General features: G+C 41.0%; 1 protein-coding gene across 2 annotated transcripts in view; it reads right to left on the bottom strand.

The window, feature by feature from the left end:
• Nucleotides 1-1,034: 1,034 nt before the first annotated feature.
• Nucleotides 1,035-23,268, bottom strand: part of LOC125453493 (sodium/hydrogen exchanger 2-like) — a 93,495-nt gene continuing 71,261 nt past the window's right edge. For both annotated transcript variants that reach the window (XM_048533173.2, XM_048533174.2), the window contains exons 8-12: nucleotides 20,245-20,406; nucleotides 19,124-19,220; nucleotides 11,813-11,935; nucleotides 10,318-10,405; nucleotides 1,035-4,828 (exon numbers count right to left, since the gene is read on the bottom strand). In XM_048533173.2, the coding sequence (XP_048389130.1) occupies nucleotides 4,452-4,828; nucleotides 10,318-10,405; nucleotides 11,813-11,935; nucleotides 19,124-19,220; nucleotides 20,245-20,406 (847 nt within the window). In that variant the 3' untranslated portion in view covers nucleotides 1,035-4,451. The remainder of the gene's footprint in view (nucleotides 4,829-10,317; nucleotides 10,406-11,812; nucleotides 11,936-19,123; nucleotides 19,221-20,244; nucleotides 20,407-23,268) is intronic.

Below are 23,268 nucleotides of genomic sequence, written 5' to 3'. Positions count from 1 at the left end.
AGGTTGATTAGAAAGGGCTTCCAGCCATTTCTGTCTTGAACATATTCAGCTACTTCTCAACATTGTCCTTGAATGACAGGGATTGTAGCAGTCAGCAACAGCTAGACATTACCAGACCTACTGGGTTTTTTCATCAATTTTTGTTTCTTTTTTCAGATCAGCAGAATGCACAATTCTTTGTTTTACACACTGCTTTTGTCTGAAGAAGCTCACCACTACTTCAGCTTTATCTCTCTCACTCACAATGTGTTCAACTCTATTTGAGGAAGGGGTTGTTGCTTTCATCCTTGATCCTTTCATTATGCATCTGGTTGTCTACAACAATTTTCAAATGTGTGTCAGAAGCTTTGCAAAAAGCGTGCATCAGTGTTGTAGCATATCGTCTCTATTTAAGTTCAATGGGGACAAGGAAGCAGTGGTTTGGTCCCTATCCTGGGACCAGAAGGCCCAGGTTAGGTCTGATCTGCAGCAGGGGTATCATAATATGCCCAAAAAGTTGATGGTTGAATTATATCTTTTTAAAATTATTTTTAATCAAACAGATAACTGTTAAAAGTTGAATCCCCTGCTTGTTCCGGAGTCAGGCTGTGATCTGAATGCTGAGTGGGTGGTCACAATGCAACAGAAACTGCTGGATCTTTTGAGGCTCGTGCTTAAAAAACCACTAAAATTAATGGCCCCAGTAGTCATTACCTCAAAGTCACATGTACAGATTCCATGGAGGGGCTTGTGACACAGTAGCAATATTTGTATCTCTGAATCAGAAGGCCTGAGTTCAAGACTCACCTGCTCCAGATGGGTCATAATGCATCTGAACAGACTGATTTAAAATTATCTGCGTCCCCAGTTAAATACTACAGGCTGGCAAATAAACAAAGTTTCGGAATTACTCTGAGAGGTTCCAGTGCCAGCAAGCTGGCAGAAAAAGGAAATAGCCTTAAAATGAATTTATTTTTAATGAATACTTTGACATTGATATCACAAAGACAGACAAACTAATAACTGAATTGTAGATTACAGCTTTGTTGCACTGGTGATTAATAACAATGGCCATTCACTGAACTGACAATTCAAACTTAATTTCAACATTAAACAGAAGTTCTTGTTTTATTCAGTTCTGGAATGTGAGCATCACTGACAGGGCGAGCATTTATTGTCTTTCTTAGTTGCCTCAATGTGGTGGTGGTGAACTGCCTTCTCGAACCACCACAGTCCATGGGCTGTAGCTGAACCCACAATGCCATGCAAGGAATTCCAGGCATCACTAGACCCCAGATGTCATTAAGCAGGGCTTTGCACTGTTGATATTTTTGACACTTATTTCCTGTGCCTAAAGTCGATACCAAATACTCAGTCCTTTTCCACTCCCCTTTTCCTTTCTAGCAGTAGACACAACTGAATAGCTTGCTAGGCCATGAGACGGCAGTTCAGAATCTGTGGATGTTGAGTCAGATATAGGCCAAAACAGGTTAAAGGCAGCAATTTTCTTCCCAAAAAGAGATTATGGAATCAGATGTGTTTTTCAACAATCAACATTAGACTCTTAGTTCCAGATTTTTATTGAATCCAAATTCCACCAAAACGTGATTTGAACTTAGGTCTGTGGATTCGTAGTTAAGCAATAACTCCAGACAGTATCACCTTCCCCACAAGGCCGAATCTAGTCGATGGTAGAAAAGCATTTCAAATCTGGCAGGACATATGCAGAAGCAAGTTTGAGCTACAGACTTCATATGATACAAACAATACTTGAACAGTTACAGACTGCATTAAATGATCTCAGAGGGTTTAGCCTGATAGTGAATGGCCACTGGAGGTTCCAAGGGTAAAAGGTGAAATCCCGAGTGTGCGAGGAAAAACTTCAAAAATGAACTATGCATTGCCAGACTTGAAAAGCTAGAATTAAGTGAAGCATTTGAAGCTCATATTGCATGTCATTGCCATAGCTGAAGAACACTATGACGCAGAAAACCTAGGAAAACAAAGGGTCACAGAAACAATCTAAAGGACTAATAAGGTTGGAAAATAAAAATGCTGGCAATCTATTAGTTAAGACATTAACTTAAACTGCAGACAGTCAGACTTATCCAGGAAAATACCGTAAATACGCTAGCTGTCAGTCTCCCTGCTCCCTGCTTCCATTTAACCAAAATGGGGCACCATAAAGGAATAGTATATACTGTATATAGTAAATTGTTGGGACAAAATCACGTGCAAGTCCACCAGGCATTTCAACTTCACTCATGGAACCACTATTGGCTGTTCACTGTCAGAGTGAACCTCCCTCTGAGATTTGTCTACACCTCACAAAATCTGTCCAAATGTTGCTTTTATGTCTTGCCTCACACTTGCTTATGCATGTGCTATCTACAATCGACTAGATTTGGCCTTGTGGGATCTTGCAATGAGTTTCTCATCTGAAGGGAGCTTGAAAGTTCATCTTTCACCTGCTGTCAGTCTGCACAAGCAACTTCCGCTGTTAGTCATATGATGAAATGGTGCCCACCGCTGGCACCATGTTGCATGATGGATCCTCACTAGCCTTCAGCTCATTGAAAAATCTATCTTGTGGATTTTGTGTTCTTATAAACATCAGAACTTTAACCACTATGCATGGATCGAAAGAATCACCGAGGATAAACTGCTACACACAAAGGGATCAGCAATAACTGTCTGGAATAAGCTGTTAAATGACAGACAAGCTGTTACATCAGGAATTGAAAGCAACTTAGCCAAGCCTGGGAAAAGGAGGAGTTGACAGGAAATAAACAAAACTGCTTCGACACTTGCTTTATGTCACAAAGACAACCAACTGTTCTGTGAAGAATTTAAAGAGTTAATTGCAAATCAGGTTGGGTCTTCAAACAGATAGTTAATGCTAAATGTAACAAGGAATAGAGGAGTTACTTCTGATAAGGAAGTAAGCTGCAGACTCAAGAAAATCATTAGAGTAATCAATATTGAAATTGTAGCTAAATTCCATCATTAATTGGCTAATGGACAAATTGAATTGTGGGGTTTAACTTGTTTCCTTTTGTTTGCTATATGCAATAAAATTTTAAGTCATTGTTTCAGTATTTGACTGTGAGAGATTTCTTAATAAGTAGCCAAATTAAAGGTAGCTTATGGTGGTTTACTCACACTAATTTGATGCTACCATCCTTTTTCTGGCATAGATCTACAGCATCTGGCTGCTTTAGTATGGTAGAGGAAAGCAACCCAGTAGTCTGAGAAGATGCTCTTGCCTTCAGCAAGATAACAGTTTGATGGAATGATAGCAACTTGATACAAGTTACACTTGGCTTGGTAGTTTTTGTAACAATGTCTGTGAGGGAGATCTCAATGTCTGTTGTTACTTCCTCAAGTCTCCAAAGCTCTTCTCCTACCAAGTCCATATGAATAGTTCGGATGGGACTTAACTTAAAGGGTTAATACTGAGGAGGGTATTCAGAGCCTAGCACACTTTAATGCAATGGGATTGCAAAGTACTGTATGATGCTGAAAGGATATTAAATTGAGGAACAATCCAGTTGAGCAAATTGGAGATACATAACAGTGTATGAGAAGACAATGGCCATAATATTGCCTGAAGAATTCTAATTAGTGTGTTTGTGTTGGAGAGCTCAGATTATCTTTCATTATGAAGGTGCTGGCCTGAGGTAATCAACAATGGTTCACGCGGAAACACTTCTCTCCAAGTTAAAAGGCTGAGAGTTTATATCCCACTTATAAACCAGAGTACAAAAACCCAGGCTGCCTCTCTAGTGCAGTTACTGAGAGCTTGGTGCACAACTAAAAGAGCTGTCTTTTTACTGAAACATTCATTTAGAGCCCTGCTTTCTCACAGGTATTAGAGTGCCAAAACTCTTGCCCCTCTTAAAAAGCTGCTATCACAATACCCTGGTTGATATTTGTTACACAATTAATATGAATAAATAAAACCTAGTCATCATCACGTTGCTATTTAGAGGAGCTTACTATGGGCAAAATGGCTGCAGTATTTCTGACATGACACTATAAATAGCACAAAGGTACCTTGTTGACTGTAAAGCGCTTTGGAATGTCCAGAGATCACAAAAGATGCACATCTTTATTTCTTTATTTGTTAAAAAGCAACATTTCAGTTGAAAATTAAAACCAAGGGCCAGTTCTGCAAAGTAAATACCACGAGACAGGTGAAGGCACACCCAGACCACATGTTCACTGGTGCCTTCAAAGCATGCTATGCTATTTTAATAATTAGTAGTGTTAACGAGTACACAAAGACTGAGGCTGTCTTGACAAAACAAAAAGCAATTTGGATTAATTTAGGAGCAAAAATCCATGTCCATTTAACTCCTAAACCCTTCATGAATTTCTTTTAATTAATGTTAAATTACTTAATACAAATAACTGATTTGGTTTCTGAAGGACTGGTGCACAGGACATAAACATGTCATCTCTCTGTGGAATCACATGGGTTTTCTTATCAAAGGATCGTTAACTTCAGCATCCTTCTCATGCGCACTTTCTGCTCTCCGGTTATCTGGTGAAAATTCCAGAAATCCTTGCCTACTCCTTCTGCATTCATTATGAATGTCCAGATTATTAAATCTTGTCCTTGGCATGAGTGCAGGTTTTCTTCTGCTATCGTTTCTGCTGCCTACTCCACCACCACCATCATCATAACCAAAAAAAACAGGCTTTTGACTTCTATCTTTCTCCCAGTGAACTTCATTCCTCCGCTCCATTCCACATGGCTCTTGATGGCGAGATGGTGGTCCCATTCTGGATTGCAAATGATCATCTAACTGCAAGGAATCAGTTTCCAAATTGCTGTCTTCTCCCACTGAAGAAGAGAAGAGTACAATATAAATTCTCTCAATCATTTAAAACTTCATTCTTACATTTAGACGTAATTTTAAAAAGATTGTATTTGGAGAATGCATTTAAGAAACAGAAATGAAGTACATCATAGACCAGATTTTGCATGATAAATAACTGGCCCGTCCAGGGTGTTCTGTGTAAAGATAACATTTTTTTTAAAATCATCTATTTATGATTGTGGTCTGAAATCGGTAAAGGATTTAACACAAACCAAGGGCTATGGATAAGATTATTGCACTTTTTAAGAGCAAGTTACATGACACTAATTGTACGGTGTGTTTCTTTTTAAAACTGCTGCTTGTCCCAGTGATGGAGAGAGGTTACGACAGTCAAGATGGAGTCAGGGCATGCATGCGAAGGGAGATGCGGGTTGACCGCTAGATCGGTGTGTGGAGTGGCGATCAGGTGTCAATGACCAAGGCCTTCTGCTGAGATGAGTTCTCAACAGCTGAACAGCTTGTGGGTTGTGAATGTTGGGTCAGAAGACACTGAACCATCAGAAGGGAACAAGCTGTTCTTTCTTCTATTGAAAGCAGCCATCGCAAGCCTGAAGAAAATCAATTTATTTCCAATCAGCTAGATACTCTGTGAACTAATTCTCCTGTGCCTCCTGCAAGTACCTGAAAAAGGAAGGTCGAGGAGAGCAAATTCTGATAAGAGAAAAAGAATCACCTCAGTGGTCAGGGACCATTGAAACACCTTTGAAGGGGGAGAATCAAAAATTCAATTGAAAAGGACACAAAGATGCAGTAGTCTCAAGGCCTCCCATGATTTTTGTAAGTCACTAGTCATGTGTAAGATGTGTGGCCAAACCGCAACTGTATCATGTGACAGCTGAGCACAGGAGCAGGTACAGGAGCTCTGACTGGTAACTGTTGAAAATGCAGTAACCTGACAGAGTACTGATCATGAATTGTATCAGTGATAATGGGAACTGCAGATGCTGGAGAATCCAAGATAATAAAATGTGAAGCTGGATGAACACAGCAGGCCCAGCAGCATCTCAGGAGCACAAAAGCTGACGTTTCGGGCCTAGACCCTTCAATCAGCTCTCTGATGAAGGGTCTAGGCCCGAAACATCAGCTTTTGTGCTCCTGAGATGCTGCTGGGCCTGCTGTGTTCATCCAGCCTCACATTTTATTATCTCAGAGTACTGATCATGCCCTTGAGGCTTGTGCACACTCAGGTACCGAGATGATTGGTTTAACAGTATTAATTATTTTGGTCCTATTGGGCAGTGTGTGTAATTACCGGTTAACAGTTTTTGTATAAAAATCTCTGCATTTTATTGTTACTTGTGCATCACCTTCACAGAAGTGGTTGAATAAAACTGATCAAACCCAGGTTTGAGCCATGTCTGACCTTTGATCACAGAGGAGTTTGAATTCCAAACAATTTCCCTTTCTTTGTTTTGCATTAATCAATTCCCTGAATAACTCTGAGAACTAACACTAGATTTTGTTATGGTAATACTTGTAGAAATTCTTACTGCTTTTATATCATTAGCTAGCTACCTTTCATATCTGTTTTCTGCTTCTTTACTGTCATTTTAGTTATTTTTTTGCTGATTCTTCAAGTCTGCCCAATGCTCTCACCGACTATTAACCTTTGCAGATTTATACAGTATTTTGTTCAATTTAATACTGTCCTTAACTTAATTGTTGAGCTACAGATGATGCACCCTTCTCAAACAGCCTCTTTTTCTCACTGGGATAAAATCTTTGCCGAGAATATTCAGTATCCCCTCGGATGTCTGCCACAGGAACTCAACTCACCTACCTTTTACTCTAGCTTTGCATTTCACCTTGTTCAGCTCTGCCTTCATTCCATCATAGTTAACTTTACTTAGCTTTCAAACATTAGTCATGCACCCACACTTCTTCCTTTCAAAATAGACACGAGTTCAATCATGTTGTGATCACTTTCACTGAGAGTTACCTTTACCAGGAGCTTTTTAATGAATCCTGCTCACTTCACACTACCAGGTCTAGAAGTAACTACTACCCACTGGCTCTAGAATCTATTGAGATTGTAGCATTGGGACAAACTAATTTTCCAGCCTATCTCTGCTAATTCAATTCTCTCAATTGCCATGTAAATTACAAAATGTTTCTTACATGCCTAATTTGCTTCTTACTGCATGCCCTGTCTTATAGCACGGTGGCTCAGTGGTTAGCACTGTAGCCTCACAGCACCAGGGACCCAGGTTCAATTCCAGCCTTGGGCAACTGTCTGTGTGGAGTTTGCACATTCTCCCTGTGTCTGCATGGGTTTCCTCCCACATTCCAAAGATGTGCAGGCTAGGTGGATTGGCCATGCTAAATTACCTATAGTGTTCAGGGGTGTGTGGGTTATAGGGGGATGGGTCTGGGTGGGATGCTTCAAGGGGCGGTGTGGACTTGTTGGGCCGAAGGGCCTGTTTCCACACTGTAGAGAATCTAATCGAATCTAATCTAATCTACTGTTAAGGAGCTTATGCCACCCGAAGGTTGCAGGAACAGCAACTCATATTCTGCTTGGGAACCCTGCAGCCCAATGGTATCAATGTGGACTTCACAAGCTTCAAAGTCTCCCCATCGCCCAGTGCATCCCAAAACCATCCCAGCTCGTCCCCTCCCCCCACTGCATCCCAAAACCAGCCCAGCTTGTCCCCGCCTCCCTAACCGGTTCTTCCTCTCACCTATCCCTTCCTCCCACCTCAAGCCGCACTCCATTTCCTACCTACTAACCTCATCCCGCCTCCTTGACCTGTCCGTCTTCCTTGGACTGACCTACCCCCTCCCTACCTCCCCACCTATACTCTCCTCTCCACCTATCTTCTTTTCTCTCCATCTTCGGTCCGCCTCCCCCTCTCTCCCTATTTATTCCAGTTCCCTCTCCCCATCCCCCTCTCTGATGAAGGGTCTAGGCCTGAAACGTCAGCTTTTGTGCTCCTGAGATGCTGCTTGGCCTGCTGTGTTCATCCAGCTCCACACTTTGCCTTCCCTAAATCACCCATGTTACCATCTTTTCCTCGCTTTCTGTCATTCTGACTGGTCTGTAGAGTGTTGACCAGTTGTCATTCAGCTACAGTCCAAAGATGTGCAGGCTAGGTGGATTGGCCATGCTAAATTGCCCATATTCTTTAGGGACGTGTAGATTAGGTGGGTTATAGGGAATGGGTCTGGGTGGAATTTCTGAGGATCAGTGTGGACTCGTTGTGCCGGAGGGGCTGTTTCCACACTGAAGGGATTCTACAATTCTATGATACTTGTCGCCAATTGGATCTCGCATCATATACACTCCCTGGCTCCAGCTTGTCTGCAGTAGTTTCTCCCACAACTTGAGCAAGCAACAGTGTAAACAGCACCTTGCAATGAATATACTATTAATTCAGCCTTCAGGATCCAGTTTTTGGTCACCTTTCACACATGACACTGTTTGCCCATCAGGTCATACATATGTATCTCAGATCTGGGCTAACAATTCATCCCTTTCGTTACAAATGCTGTAAGACTCATTCATTCTCAAGACCTCAAAACTCAGAGCCCTCATTTTGTTCAGCATTATTTTCCTCTTTCACATCTCTTCTGATCAACAGTTTGATATTGATTATAAACTTGTTCATTCATTTCAGAGCCTTATGTCCAGGTTTTTAAATCCTTGCATGGGAATGGGAGTATCACTGGCAAGACCAACATTTGTTACCCAACCTTAATTGCCCTTGAGAAAGTGATAATTCAAAAGAATTTCTGACCTTTAAACATTATTTTTCTGACGTCAGGGGTAAATGATGGAAACTAGAATGGTACCATATCCAAGATAACAAAGTGTGAAGCTGGATGAACACAGCCGGCCAAGCACGCTCCCACCCACCTTCCTGCAGAAATTCCATCCCCTATTCCCAATTTCTTCGCCTCCGCCGCATCTGATCCCAGGATGAGGCATTCCATTCCCACACATCCCAGATGTCCTCGCTCTTTAAGGGTCGCAACATCTCCCCCCGCAGTGATCGAGAACGCCCTCGACCATGTCTCCCGCATTTCCTGCGCCTCATCCCTCACATCCCGCCCTCGCAATAACCGCCCCAAGAGAATCTCCCTCATCCTCACATACCACTCCACCAACCTCCAGATACAATGTATCATCCTCCGACACTTACGCCAGCTACAATCCGACTCCACCACCAAAGACATTTTTCCATCCCCACCATTGTCTGCCTTCTAGAGAGACCACTCTCTCCGCGACTCCCTTGTCCGCTCCACACTCCCCTCCAACCCCACCACACCCGGCACCTTCCCCTGCAACCGCAGGAAGTGCTACACTTGCCCCCACACCTCCTGCCTCACCCCCATCCCAGGCCCCAAGATGACTTTCCACATCAAGCAGATGTTCACCTGCACATCCGCCAATGTGGTATACTGCATCCGCTGTACACGGTGTCGCTTCCTCTACATTGGGGAAATCAAGCGGAGGCTTGGGGACTGCTTTGCACAGCACCTATGCTCGGTTCGCAGTAAACAACTGCACCTCCCAGTTGCAAACCATTTCAACTGCCCCTCCCACTCCCTAGGCAACATGTCCATCCTGGGCCTCCTGCAGTGCCATAGATGCCACCCGTAGATTGCAGGAACAGCAACTCATATTCCGCTTGGGAGCCCTGCAGCCCAATGGTATCAATGTGGACTTCACCAGCCTCAAAATCTCCCCTCCCCCTAACGCATCCCAAAACCAGCCCAGCTCGCCCCCGCCTGCCTAACCTGTTCTTCCTCTCACCTATCCCCTCCTCCCACTTCAAGCCACACCTTCATTTCCTACCTACTAACCTCATCCTGCCCCCTTGACCTGTCCGTCCTCCCCGGACTGACCTATCCCCTCCCTACCTCCCCACCCATACTCTCCTCTCCACCTATCTTTTCCTCTCTCCATCTTCAGTCTGCCTCCCCCTCTCTCCCTATTTATTCCAGTTTCCTCTCCCCATCCCCCTCTCTGATGAAGGGTCTAGGCCCAAAACATCAGCTTTTGTGCTCCTGAGATGCTGCTTGGCTTGCTGTGTTCATCCAGTCCCACACTTTGTTATCTTGGATTCTCCAGTATTTGCAGTTCCCATTATCTCTGGTACCATATCCACAACTGCTTTTCCCTTTGCTTGTTTAAAGGGTCTAGCATTTTGCATGCTGCTACATAGTACACCCATCCTCAGAAGTAATAACTACTCCAATAATTTCAGATATCAGGGCTGTGAATGCACAGTATACTGGACACCAACATAGACTTGATGGCATACACGGCTTATAACTAAGAATTTTTTAAAAATGTTTTTCCTGTTAAAATTAGTGATCCATTGACTTCCAATGACAACAAACTCTACTTCTCTACCGTCTCCATGCTGTAACTTCAGATGCTGGTTTCTTTAATACAGAGTAAAGACACAAAGCTAAAAGTGGCTTATTGTAATGTAGACAATGTTACCTGTGAAAGCAACGTTTCTTTTTCTAGGCCGAGAAGTAGTCCTGGCATTTTGAGGCTGTGAAAATGGACTATTCTTTACAGCACCTGACTGTGGACAAAGAATCGAATGTGAGATACGTTTAACAACCATAATCCGGCAGCCTCACAGCATAAATTCACATTTGCCAAAGAATTTGTTCTTGTAAAAGCACCAAACGGTGGGGTTATTTTAAAAGATAATCAACATCTGGTGTATTGATTTGATTTGGTCATTGTCATGTGTATCATGTTCCAAATTACAGCGAAAAATGTTGTATAGTGTTGCCACTCTCTGGCGCCACCTTAAATCACAGAAAAAAAAACAAAAAATAGAATATTAAGGCAAAAGGAAAGAAATAATGAAGTGTCCAACTATACAGTCTGTCTTGTTCAGTGTTTGGGCCTGGCAGTTAGGAACACTGCTGCTGTTGGAACTAAAGTTGCTACTCTTCAAGGCCAATGCATCTCTACCAACATAACCAGTGCCATCTTGATACACACCTGATTACAAAACAACAACAGAATTGAAGTAAAGCCAAAAAGGAGGGAGAAATATCCAGATGTGAAAGTCTTATCTCCACGTAAGCACCCAGCCAAGCCACAGTTTGGAATCTTGGAAGTAGCTGAGGGCTTGCTACTGCTGACACTACTACCTGTGATCTCCTCCTACAGCTGCCACAACCAGGTCCTGGAACATGCCTCGGGCAGGACCCATCTTGCTGAAGCAAGAGACTTTAACCAAAAAAAGGGAGAAAAAGAAACGGCAAAAGCAAAAAGAAAGAAAAACAGGCAGAAGCAAATGAGCTCAGGAGCTCGAACGCAGCGCTGCTACTCAGCCACCATCTTAACTGGGCTGGGAAGAAAGCAGGTTAAAACTGGCATTTTCCCCCTTTCATTCTTCATCAATTGCACAGCTAGCAGGGCGAGGGGGAGCCAATTGAAATTTCAACTTTGGATTTTTTTGTTTTTAAATTCATTCTCAAGCTTATTCATCAAGCAAAAACCCTAACAGCTAGGTAATGTATAAGGGGCTATCCCATGTAAAAATTAAAGCAAATAAATCTCCCCTGTACTGAACGTGAGGTTGAATCAGATGAATAATGTACTTTTTTTTCAAAAATGAGAACAAGATGTGTTTTTGATGTTGCCTCCTACATACTTCCTGCTAATATCCCCTCATTTCTCCCCACATAGCTTGTTGTTAGCATTTGGATAAATTGCTCATGTCACTAGAGCACACTTTTCCCCTACCAAAAAGGTTTGAAATATATAGAATCCATGACCATACACTGTGCTTACTTTGTTAAATTGCTTAATTTTTAATAATATTGCTTAACCAAATTGGTATCAGTAGCATACAGTTTCTGAAATAATACCACTTAAATGGTGAAAACCAAGAGTTCAATCTTATATAAATTCATGTTCTACAAGTAATGGCAAATTAACACACAACGTGGTGGAAATTTTGGGGAATTACCTGCCGGGCTTTTGTTGTTTTCCGCATACTTTCCCGTAGACTGCCATGTCGTCGTATTAGGATTTCTTTGACCTGATTCTCATTGGCCTCTCTTGGCAGACTGTGTCTGTTGTATGATGGTGTCTGTGATTAAACAATTTTATCATATATGAGCTCAAATATTTATCAATGCAAGTACTGGAAGTGTTTGTCTCAAATGTCACAAGTACATGGAGCAGTGGAAGATTACGCAGCAGCTTGCACAACACACTCCATCCTTCCAGCACTGCTGTAATCTTTCAGGAAATGTTGACACGAGATTGCATTTTTTTTTCCCTGACAAGACACCAATTTTCATGTAATGTAGGAGAAACTTATATTTTCAGCTGGAAGCACAGGCTGTAAAATTCAACATTGCAAAGTGTTTCACACTGATATACATAAAGCACATTTAGCTGTTAAAAAAACTTTGCTAAGCACTTTTTCAATGAATTGTGTTTTCAAGATATGCACTTTGAACTACAGAAAAGAAGTGCTAATCATTCAATGATTTTATAGAGTTTAAAAGTCACAGTATCATGCAATTATCGTGCGCGGATTATTACATTTTAAATCCATTGATGATTAATACCAGAGACTTACTTGGAAGAAAACATTTTTAAATGAGTCAGTACACTGCTTTTAAAATGGCTGCAGAAGCCACCAGACCTACAAGTGAACTAAGCTCCAAAAGCAGATTACAAAACAGATGTCTCAACAACATTACTAAAGAGCGGATTTTCATTAGGATAGTTGAGGCAGATTATAAACAGGCCTTTCATCTGCAGGACTGACCAGGGACAAAAATCTACTGAAACTCACTGTAAAAAAGGAGCTGAGGACTGCCCCACCCCCATTTGTTTCAATGCCATCTTGATAACTCTAACAATGATAGACCAAAACTCCATACTAGATTGCCTCTGATGTGTGCCAATTGCTGTTATATAGGAGCAGCTAGCATTCTAAGCTTGACTGCTTGTTACAGAAGTCAACATCAAGGTGGTCCACAGGACAGGACAGCAGTTCTTCCAAGATAGATAATGTAAAAACAAAATAAGTTGCAAATGCAATACCACCACTCTGGAAAAGGACTAATTGTCAATTAGAAATAACCATCTCCAGGAGATAGCTAGCTTGGCTGCAACCTGATCAGAACTTCAAGAACAACATTAGAACATATAATTATTCTTACTTACTGACTTACAACTTTATTCAATTTTTCATTTCTCTCCTAAAAATTGATCAATTTTCTTGCAAGCTTGTGTTTCTCTTACTCTCAGGATGGAGCCATAATAACAAGTTCACTACTTGCTAACTAAAGAGATACGATTGGCTTGTTTTTTTACATAAGTTTGTGCATGAATAAATATATACCAAAACAGAAAAAGCACATCTTTTTAAAAATTCAAACTGTTATTACATCCTCAGGAATGAAAGGGGAAGAACTTACTCCTGCTTCCCCCAGATTTGACTGTAACAATTGTACGTGCAACTTAAATTTATCTAGTGGAGTTAACATAGTCGAGCACACTTTTCCATAGATAAATGTCGGCTAATTATTCCACTTGATGGGATAACAAGTTTCAGCCAAGGATAAACGTATCAGGCCATAAGATTATAGGAGCAGAATGAGGCCACTCAGCCCATTATTGAACTACTCCATCATTTGATCATGGCTGATAACTTTCTCAACCCCAATTTCCTGCCTTGTCTCCATTACTCTTGTTCCCCATACCAATCAAGAGCCTATTCGTCTTACATACAATCAATGAGTTGGATTCCACAGCAATCTGCGCAATGAGTTGCACAGATTCACCAGCCTCAGGCTGAAGAAATTCCTCCTCATCTCAGTCTCAAAGGTCATCCCTTTACTCTGAGCCTGTGCACAAGGGTCCGAGACTCTCCTACTATTGGAATCATCTTATTCACATCCACTCTATCCAGGTCTCTTAGTATTCTGTTAAGTTTCAATGACCCCATATTCTTCTAAACGCCAACATGTACAGACGCAGAGTCCTCATCCACTCCTCATATGACAAGCCCTCTTGAAATGAATGTTAACATTGCATTTGCTTTCCTAACTGCCAACTGAATCTGCATGTTAACCTTAGAAGAATCCTAAACTAGGACACCTAAGTCCCTTTGTGCTTCAGATTTCTGCAGCCTTTCCACACTTAGAAAATAGTCTACCAAAGTCCATAGCCTCATGCTTTCCCACACTGTTTCTCATCTGCCACTTCTTTGCCCATACCCCTTATCTGTCCAAGTCCTTCTGCCAGCTCTCCACTTCCTGAACTCAACCTGTCCCTCCACGTATCTTTGTGTCACCTAGAAACTTAGCAACTATGCCCTCAGTTCCTTCATCACGTTCGTTAATGTATAACATGGACAGCTGTAGTCCCAATACTGACCCCTGTGGAACTCTTTTAGTCACTACCTGCCATCCTGAAAAGGACTCCTTTATCCCCACTCTCTGCTTTCTGCCAGTCAGGCAATCCTCTATCCATGTAAGTATCTTGCCCCTAACACCATGGGTTCTTGTCTTATTTAGCAGTCCATGTGTAGCAACTTGTCAAAGGCCTTCTAGAAATCCAATTAGATCACCTCCACTGGATCTCATGGGTCTAATTTACTCATCGTCTCCTCAAAAGAATTCTAAACAGATTTGCCAGGAATGACATCCCCTTGAAAAAGCTGTGTTGACTTGCTCTGTTTTGCCATGCACGTCGGAGTACTAAGCAATCTCATCATTAATAACGTATTTTAAGATCTTTTAAAATGACGGAAGTTCGGCTAAATGGTCTATAATCTCCTGTCTTCTGTCTCCCTCCCTTCTTAACAAGGGTGTTATATTAGCAATTTTCCAGTCTTCTAGGGCCCTCCCTGACCCAGTGATTCCTGAAAGATCAGCACCAGTGCCTCCACAATCTCCTCAGCTATCTCCTTCAGAACTCTGGGATGCATTCATCCACCTTCAGATCTTTCAGCTTCCACAGCATCTTCTCCTTAGTGATGGTCAATGGACTCATGTCTAACCCCTGACTCTTTCGACATTCTGGTATGCTACTGGTGTCTTTCAACGTGAAGACTAAGATTCAGTTCCTCCATCATTTTTGTTCCCAATTACTACTTCTCTAGCCTTATTTTCCAGCAGTCTAAAGTCCACTAAAAAAAATTTAAAAAGTCCTACAATCTCCTATTACATTACTAGGTAGCTTACCCTCATATTTCAATCACCTCTTCTCTCTTCTTTTTTAGCTCTCCTTTTCTGGCTTTAAAGGATTCCCAGTCCTCTGGCTTCCCACTGATCTTCACCACATTGTAATGTTTTTTTGCTTTTATGCTGTCCATGACTTCCTCTAGCAGCCATGGTTACTTCGTTAACCACCCCCCCCCCCGCCGCTTTTAGCATATTACTTCTTCTTTGGGATGAACTTCTGATATGCCTCTGAATTGCACTCAGAAACCCCTGCCATTGATGCTGTACTATCTTCTCTGCCAGGCTCCCCTTCCAATCAACTCTAGCCAGATCCTTGCTCACGATTCTCCCTTTCAAACTGCAGGATGCATTCTGTCATATTATGGTCACTGTTCCCTAGCAGGTCTTTCACCTTAAGCTCCCTTAAGCGTCAATATGCTTCACCAAATCTACACTTGCCTGTTCCCTAAAGGGCAGTTCCAAAAAAAAGACCCATCTCATTCACATTCCATTAATTCATTTTCTTGGGATCTGTTACCAACCAGCTTTTTCCAGTCCACCTACATATTGAAGTCTCTCATCATTATTTTAATAGTGCCATTCCTACATGGCTTTACTATCTCCTCATTTATTTTCTTCCCCACATCGTGACAACTGCTAGGAGGCCTCACAACTGACATTAGGGTCTTTATCCTTTGCGGTTCCTCAACTCTACCCACATAGATTCTATGCCTTCAACTCTGTCATTCTTCTTGGTATCAATTTAATTTCATTTATTACGAACAAGGCAACCCCGCCCCCTCTGCTATCTACCTGCCCTTTTCAAAGGGCCCAAAGCCTTGGACACTTAGTTTCTAGCCCTGGTACCCTCATACAGCCACATCAGACCATAAGACATAGGAGTGGAAGTAAGGCCATTCGGCCCATCAAGTCCACTCCGCCATTTGAATCATGGCTGATGGGCATTTCAACTCCACTTCCCTGCACTCTCCCTGTAGCCCTTGATTCCTTGTGAAATCAAGAATTTGTCAATCTCTGCCTTGAAGGCATCTAACATCCCAGCCTCCACTGCACTCCGTGGTAATGAATTCCACAAGCCCACCACTCTCTGGCTGAAGAAATGTCGTCTCATTTCCGTTTTAAATTTACCGCCTCTAATTTTAAGGCTGTGCCCACAGATCCTAGTCTCCCCATCTCTGTGATACCCACAACATCATTACTGACAGTTCAATCTGTGCTACAAGTTTTTCTACCTTGTTTTGTATACAGTGTGTATTTAAGTACAACACTGTCAGTCTTGTGTTGACTCCCTCCTTCTCACAGTTATCCGCCTTTGCGCTGAAGTTAGCTTCCCGAGCCTTTCCATTTTCTATGTCCTATGACTTGTTCTGGAAATTTTAAGAACTTCTGCTAAGCTTTCTCCCCTCCTTTAACCTCTGTCCTAATTTTCCATGCAACTGAATCCTGCTCCACCCTCCCACTACTTAGTTTAAAGCCCTATCCACAGGCCTGTCCACAGACTCTGGTCCCAGCATGATTGAGGTGGAGTCAGTCTACTGGAACAGCTCCCTCCTTTCCCCATACTGATGGAAACGTCCCCTGAATTAAATCCATTCCACCCACATCAATCTCTAAACTATCAGTGACTTCTTTAATCTTGATGATCCTGTGCCAAATTTTCTCATGGATCAGGGAGTCATTCGGAGATTATTACCATTTTGGTTCTGCTTTGTAATTTATCCCCAAGCCAGTCATGTTCCCTGCACAGAACTGCTGTCCTGTTTCAACTTGTGTCATTGGTATACCCCAACAATTGGATCTTGACCCTCCCACTCCAAGTTCTTCTGCTGCCCAAATGAAATATCCTGAACTCAGGCAGGCAACACAGCCATCAGGACTCTCGATCCTGGCCACAGGGAATATTGTTTATTCCCCTGTCAATACTATCCCAGAATACAACTACATTTCTCTTTCTCTCCCTTCTTTTGAATGGCTCCTTTTACCTCAGTGCTACAATCAGTTTGCTCTTCCTCCCTACAATCCCCACTCTCGTCTGTGCAGGAAGCAAGAGTCTCAAACCTATTGAATAAGCTCAAGGGCTGAGGGTCCTTCAGCACTTCCTCCTGGATCTGTCTACCTTCCTCTGGCAGCAGTGGTCCCTGGCCACTGGCCGAGTTCCTGGCAGATATTTTAAGACGTGTGTCTGCTTCCTGAAACACAGTATCTACGGAACTCATACCACCCCCTGCCTCTACTGACATATCACAGTTTTTGAAACTCAGACGCCAGCTCATCAACTGTGAACTGGAGTTCCTCAAGCAACCAACACTTGCTTTAGACGTGTTCACTATGAACCACAATGGAGTCCAAACAGCTCCAACATTATGCTGGTACAATACATCACCTGGCCCTGCATCTGTATTTTAACGACTTAGTTCTTAATCTGATTTTTAAACAACTCCTATTGATCTTTTCATTTGTAACCTGTAAATATTTCCCTTTTTTAACTTCAATCTGAAAATAACCTATAATAGTTCTCACTGCACTGAATTTCCACTTTACCTTCAAATTCTCATACTGCCTCGAACTCCATACTCAGTCCTCTTTGCTGATCCTGCATAGCTTACTTAGGTAGTCTTTAGTGTACCCATGCCTCTATTTTGTTGTTCTTCCTAATTCTGTTTCCTTCTCATTTCCTCTCCTCACTCCTCCCCTGACCTTTTGGCTTTCTTTTAATTATTTACTTTCGCCATCCTCAAAACACCGCAATTACTTTATTTGAGCTACATGGATGAGATTCAAAAATCAGTTATCAGCCAGGGCCTCGCACCTCAAGCTAAATTTTAATTAAGTACCCTGCCAGGATTTTGAAAATTCTCAGCATATATAGTTTGAACTGCTGGAGTCTATATTTGGAGGATCAAAAGTTCACAGATCATGGCTCCTGGTGCTGTGAGGCAGCAGTGCTAACCACTAAGCCACACCATGCTGCTTTAGTTTACATTGCCTTAACAATCAATAATGTTCTATTGCACAGACTGCATGTGTAATCATGTTGCTGAATCTCAGATTATCTGGATTATTAGATATTTTCTTTGGATATTCTTTTCCTCTTGTGAATGGCATAATTTGCCCTGGAAAATCTCTACCATAAAACACCAGTAATTGAACTTAATGCCCAAGAAGTTAAAAGTAAAGCACTAGAGTCTTTAAAAAGGAAAAGCCTTGAATTGCTGAAGTTTCAAGGTGTGGGTAGGCATTTGGTCAACTTTTTAATGAATGCAATACACTAAAATAAAACACTTTCTGCAAAAAAAGCAAAAATTCATTCTGCCCTACCAGAAACTAAAACTTTACTAGAACATAAATTGTGTCTTATTGCCAATCCAAATACATTCTTACCAGAAAAGATATCAATGTGTCTGCTGATTTTGTTTATGACTGATTTTCAAAATGAAAGCCAAAAGATGTTTTGAGAATTTACTGGAGTAACTTAAAAATTTACTTTTGACTATCAACATGCTCAAAATAAAGGATCAGAGCAGTAAGATCATGGGAACCATTGCTCTTCCAAGTCATTTAGTCATTTAGTAGCCTTACTTGGAGATAATTTTACTTGATAACATGTAAAATTCTTGATTTTTTTTCCTGCAGTCAAGAAAATACCATCAGCACAAGGAGTGCATGGATTCAAAGGAAAAAAATATCAGTGGACAATCAATATAATAATGCCAGCACTGCTCACATGTAATGAAAATTTGGTAGCTTTTCTGCAAGACTGTGTTACATTCAGTGAGAAAGATCATGGAAGTAATTGAAATAATTGTTGGTTCATCAGTATTATAGAATACAGAAAGAACAGTTTTTTTGGGGATGTAGCAGGATAACACTGACTTAATTAGTTAACTGTGCTTCCCACAGGACAAGACCAGTGACAAAATCTCCAAATTTTAAAGCCCTTAGAGAGTTAAAAAGAAAGTTTTGCCATTAGTCTGTAACAATATTTCAATAGGAAAACATGAGATTTATGGTTTTGGTATTGGGTCTGAATTTTAAAGACATTTTATTTAATGTTCAGAATTTGTCAATCTTACCCTCTGTCTTATCTGATATAAATTTTTAGCCAAGATATCTTTGATGTTCTTCAGTTCCTCAGAGGACAGATTCTTTACTTTTTGAGGTTTCTTATTTCTGCAAATTAAGAAAAGCAGACACGTCAAGACCAAACAAATGTAGCTTGCATTTATACTGTGTTTTAAATGTAAGGACATTTGCAAGAAATTACAGAGCAAGACTTGACAACAACACACAATGTGATACTGGGCTGGATGGCCACAGCTTTGATGAAGAGGTCAGCTTTTAAGAAGTATCCTGAAGAAAGAAAAAAATAACAGAGGTATCAAGTAAATAAAGGCAGGAAAGGAAAGTTGAGTACCAGGACAGCCATGATCTCATTGAATAGTTGAACTAACTCAATGGGCCAAATGGCTCTCTTTGCACCTATGTCTTGTGGTCTTAGATATAGGGAGGGTAATCTAGAACTCAAGGTCATGGCATCTAAAGGCATCACGATCAATAAAATCAAAAATATTTAAGAAGCCAGAAACTGATGAGATTGATGAGATGTGTAAGTATCTAGGAAAGTTGGTAGGCTGGAGGAGGTGGAGAGAAGAAGAAGTAATTTGAAAACAGAGATCATTTAAAAATTTGTAAACCTTGCTTGAATATGTATGTAGATCCCGGGGTGAATCAGACATACTTGATTATGTTTCAGCAAACCCCAACTTGGCAGATATATAACAAAAATCTAATCAGAATAACCAAGGCAGGAGTTAACAAAGGTTTGGGTATGGGTTTCAGAGATGTAGATAAGATATGCAAGTGAAAATAAGAAGTATGTGAATATAATGAAAAAAAAAACAGATTCTGAAATTGACGACTCTAGTATTTCCATCCAAAAGACTCAAAACTCTCAACATTCAAAATTAAACATGATCGACTCTGCAACTAGTCATTAGAAATCTACTTTAAAACAACATAATGCTTTTAACTTGCATTCTCCAGTGTCACTGCTATTCATTCACTAAATTTGGATACAGCGTGAGCCATGTCCACATCAAATCCAAAACATGCAAGACAAATGTCCATTTCTAAGTCCCCCGTTGCTGTCTAGGAAATTTTGATGTAACTAAAATGAGAACACTGTTTTACTCACAGCAGCGAAGCAGATGACGACACTTTACTGAGTTGACCAGATTCGGCCAATTCAATTGCCTGTTTCAATTCCAGCTTCTTATAAAGAGCAACAATACCGGACTTTGGCTCTTTATCCCTGATCAAAAGCTTTGACAAATAGTTACGATTGAATTTTTTGGCCCTGAAAGTAAAGCCAGAAATCATTTTTTTTTAAGTGCATTAGTTGAAGAACAATGAACTACAGTATCTCCTGGAAGAAACCAGTTGGAAATATTTGATAATAGATTCACATCCAAGAAATCTCCCCTTATCATCATCTACGTTACCATAACAACTGTTCTTTTCACCAAGATAACAAAGTGTGGAACTGGATGAACACAGCAGGCCAAGCAGCATCTCAGAATCACAAAAGCTGACGTTTCGGGCCTAGACCCTTCATCAGAGAGCTCCTGAGATGTTGCTTGGCCTGCTGTGTTCATCCAGCTCCACACTTTGTTATCTTGGATTCTCCAGCATCTGCAGTTCCCATTATCACTGCTCTTTTCACCAAAATTTGTTTTTGCAGAGTAAATTTGTAACATTATCAATAAAACAAGACAATGGAATTTTCAGTGAAAAATGTTTCTGGAAAAAAAATTTAACGACTTTTTTAAACAATCCATTTAAGAGTGGTATCATTGGCTTCTCCTTTTTTGTATTGGAGTTTTGTATTTGTATCCAGTAGGTATTGAAACAAAGGTTCATAAGTTATTCTCATCATTTGGGGATTTAGATTTTAAAGTAAAGGTAAATAAAATTTTGGGTTTCGTTCTATGAAGGTGACTTTTGTTTAAAAAGCAGTTAGAAAATAATTTTTGAACAGCAAATTCAAACATCATTCTAAGAAAGAATGTCAATTAAGCTGAGCTATTTGATTAGCACTCCGGAACTAATTGTTGAATGCTTAGAAGTTTGTGTTTTGAATCATCTACAAACAGTTGGTCAGGGGCCACTAAGAGATTAAGTTCAGAGGTAGAGAAGTTGTACCATCAGAAGAGCTATTTGTTAGTTTCTAAAAGTTTACAGGCTGAAAGCAGCAAAGAAACCTTACAGCCAGAACTGAAAAGAAATCTTAGACTGTTTCAGGAAGGGAGGAATCAGAGAGTTAGCCTTTGTCTCTCTTTAGCAAAGGCAAAAAAAATCACTGAATACAAGTTAGTTAAGCAAGAATTCAAAGAGGAAAGATGGGAATGATATTTCACTCATTTCTATATATAGAGAAAATACATCCTGTTAAATCCAATGGAAATCCAATCTGCAAAGAACCCCCTGGCTTATGATTAAAATTAATACAAAACAATTTCTACCAAGTCAGGTTTCACTGTGGAAATTAAGTTTTATTTTTGGTTGCCATTATGGTCAGTCACTATATACATTCAACTGAGGTAGTAGTATTATTTCTGAAGATGAGTCTTGACCCGAAACGTCAGCTTTCCTGCTCCTCTGATGCTGCTTGGCCTGCTGTGTTCATCCAGCTCTACACCTTGCTATATTACATTCAACTGAGGCTGCCAATGTACTTCTAATTGAAGTTTACAAGCTATTACACAAAAGAAAAGAAAAGCCTAAAGAATCTATACATAATTCAACAATTTAGGAAGTTTGTGGCGCAAGCAGCATAAAGAAAAAAACTTAATTCAGCCCTTTCCCCAATGTTGACAACCTCTTCCATCACTCTACTGGTGATCAAAAGTAGACAGGGTTGGATTTGTCTCGTGTACAGGATTCGTAGCTAGGCAGTTTTCCGCATTGACAGGTAGATGCCAGAGTTGTAACTGTGCTGGAAAAGCTTGGCTAAGGGTGTGGCAAGTTCTGGAGCACAGGTCTTCGTACTATTGCAGTATCTAGTGCCTCCAACCATTTCTTGAAATCATGTGAAATGCATCAAATGGCTGAAAATTGGCATCTGTGATGCTGGGGACTCTAGATGAAGCCAAGCTGGATCATCCACTCAACAGTTCTGGCTAAAGGTTGTTGTAAGTGCTTCAGCTTCATCTTTTGCACTGATGGGCTGGGCTCTGCCATCATTGAGGATGGGGATATTTTTAGGGCATCCTTCTTCAGCGAGCTGTTCAATTAATCAGCAGCATTCATGACTGGATGTGGTCAGAGTGCATTCTGCATGCTGACCACCCTCAGTTCTTTCTCCAAGTATCATTCAACATGCAAGAGTACAGATTCATTAGCTGAGGGAGAACAGTATGTGCAATGTTTCTTAGCCCATATTTAACATGATGTCTTGAGACTTCATGGTGTTCAGAGTCAATGGTGCCCCGTCCCATGGTAACTCCCTCCTGACTGTATAACACTGCACCACCAGCTCTGCTGGACGTGCCTGGAACATAATCATACTCACAGAATCACACCTTGCAGACAACATCAGGCTCTTACTTGACTAGTCTACGTGACAACTCTCCCACTTTTGACACTAGCTGCCCCCCACCCCCTGATATTAGTAAGAATGACCCAAAAAGATTGACAGGGCTGTTTTAGCCATTGTTGTTTCCAGTGCCTAGGTTGATGCCAGGAGATCCATCTGGTTTCATTTCTTTGTTGCAACTGCAGAGCGATTGATACAACCGAGTGGCCTGCTCAGCTACTTCAGAGGGCAGTTGAGAGTCAACCGCACTGTAGTGAGCCTGGAGTCACGTGTAGGCCAGACCAGGTAAAGACAGAAGTGAACCAGATGTCATTCTTTTCCCTGAAAAGTGACAATGGTTTCATGGCTATCCTTAAGCTCTTAATTCCAGGCTTTGATCTGCCATGGTGGAACTAAATCCCAGATCCTCAAAACATTACCTAAATTTTGGGATTAATAGCCTAGTGACAATGCAGTTAGGTCTTTGCCTCCCAATAATTATATACCTAAATACCACTACACTATCACTTCAGAAAGCTAGCCAGACTTTTGTAGAACTTGCAAGAGAAAAAGAAATGCTTTAAGGTAAATGGTTTTAATAACTAATGTCAGAGGAAAAAAAATTATAATCATTGCAAAATCATG

The sequence above is a fragment of the Stegostoma tigrinum genome, chromosome 6 (genome assembly GCF_030684315.1).
Source record: "Stegostoma tigrinum isolate sSteTig4 chromosome 6, sSteTig4.hap1, whole genome shotgun sequence".
NCBI lineage: Eukaryota > Metazoa > Chordata > Chondrichthyes > Orectolobiformes > Stegostomatidae > Stegostoma > Stegostoma tigrinum.
The sequence above is the reverse complement of the archived record's forward strand: the minus strand, read 5'-3'. Positions and strand labels throughout refer to the sequence as shown.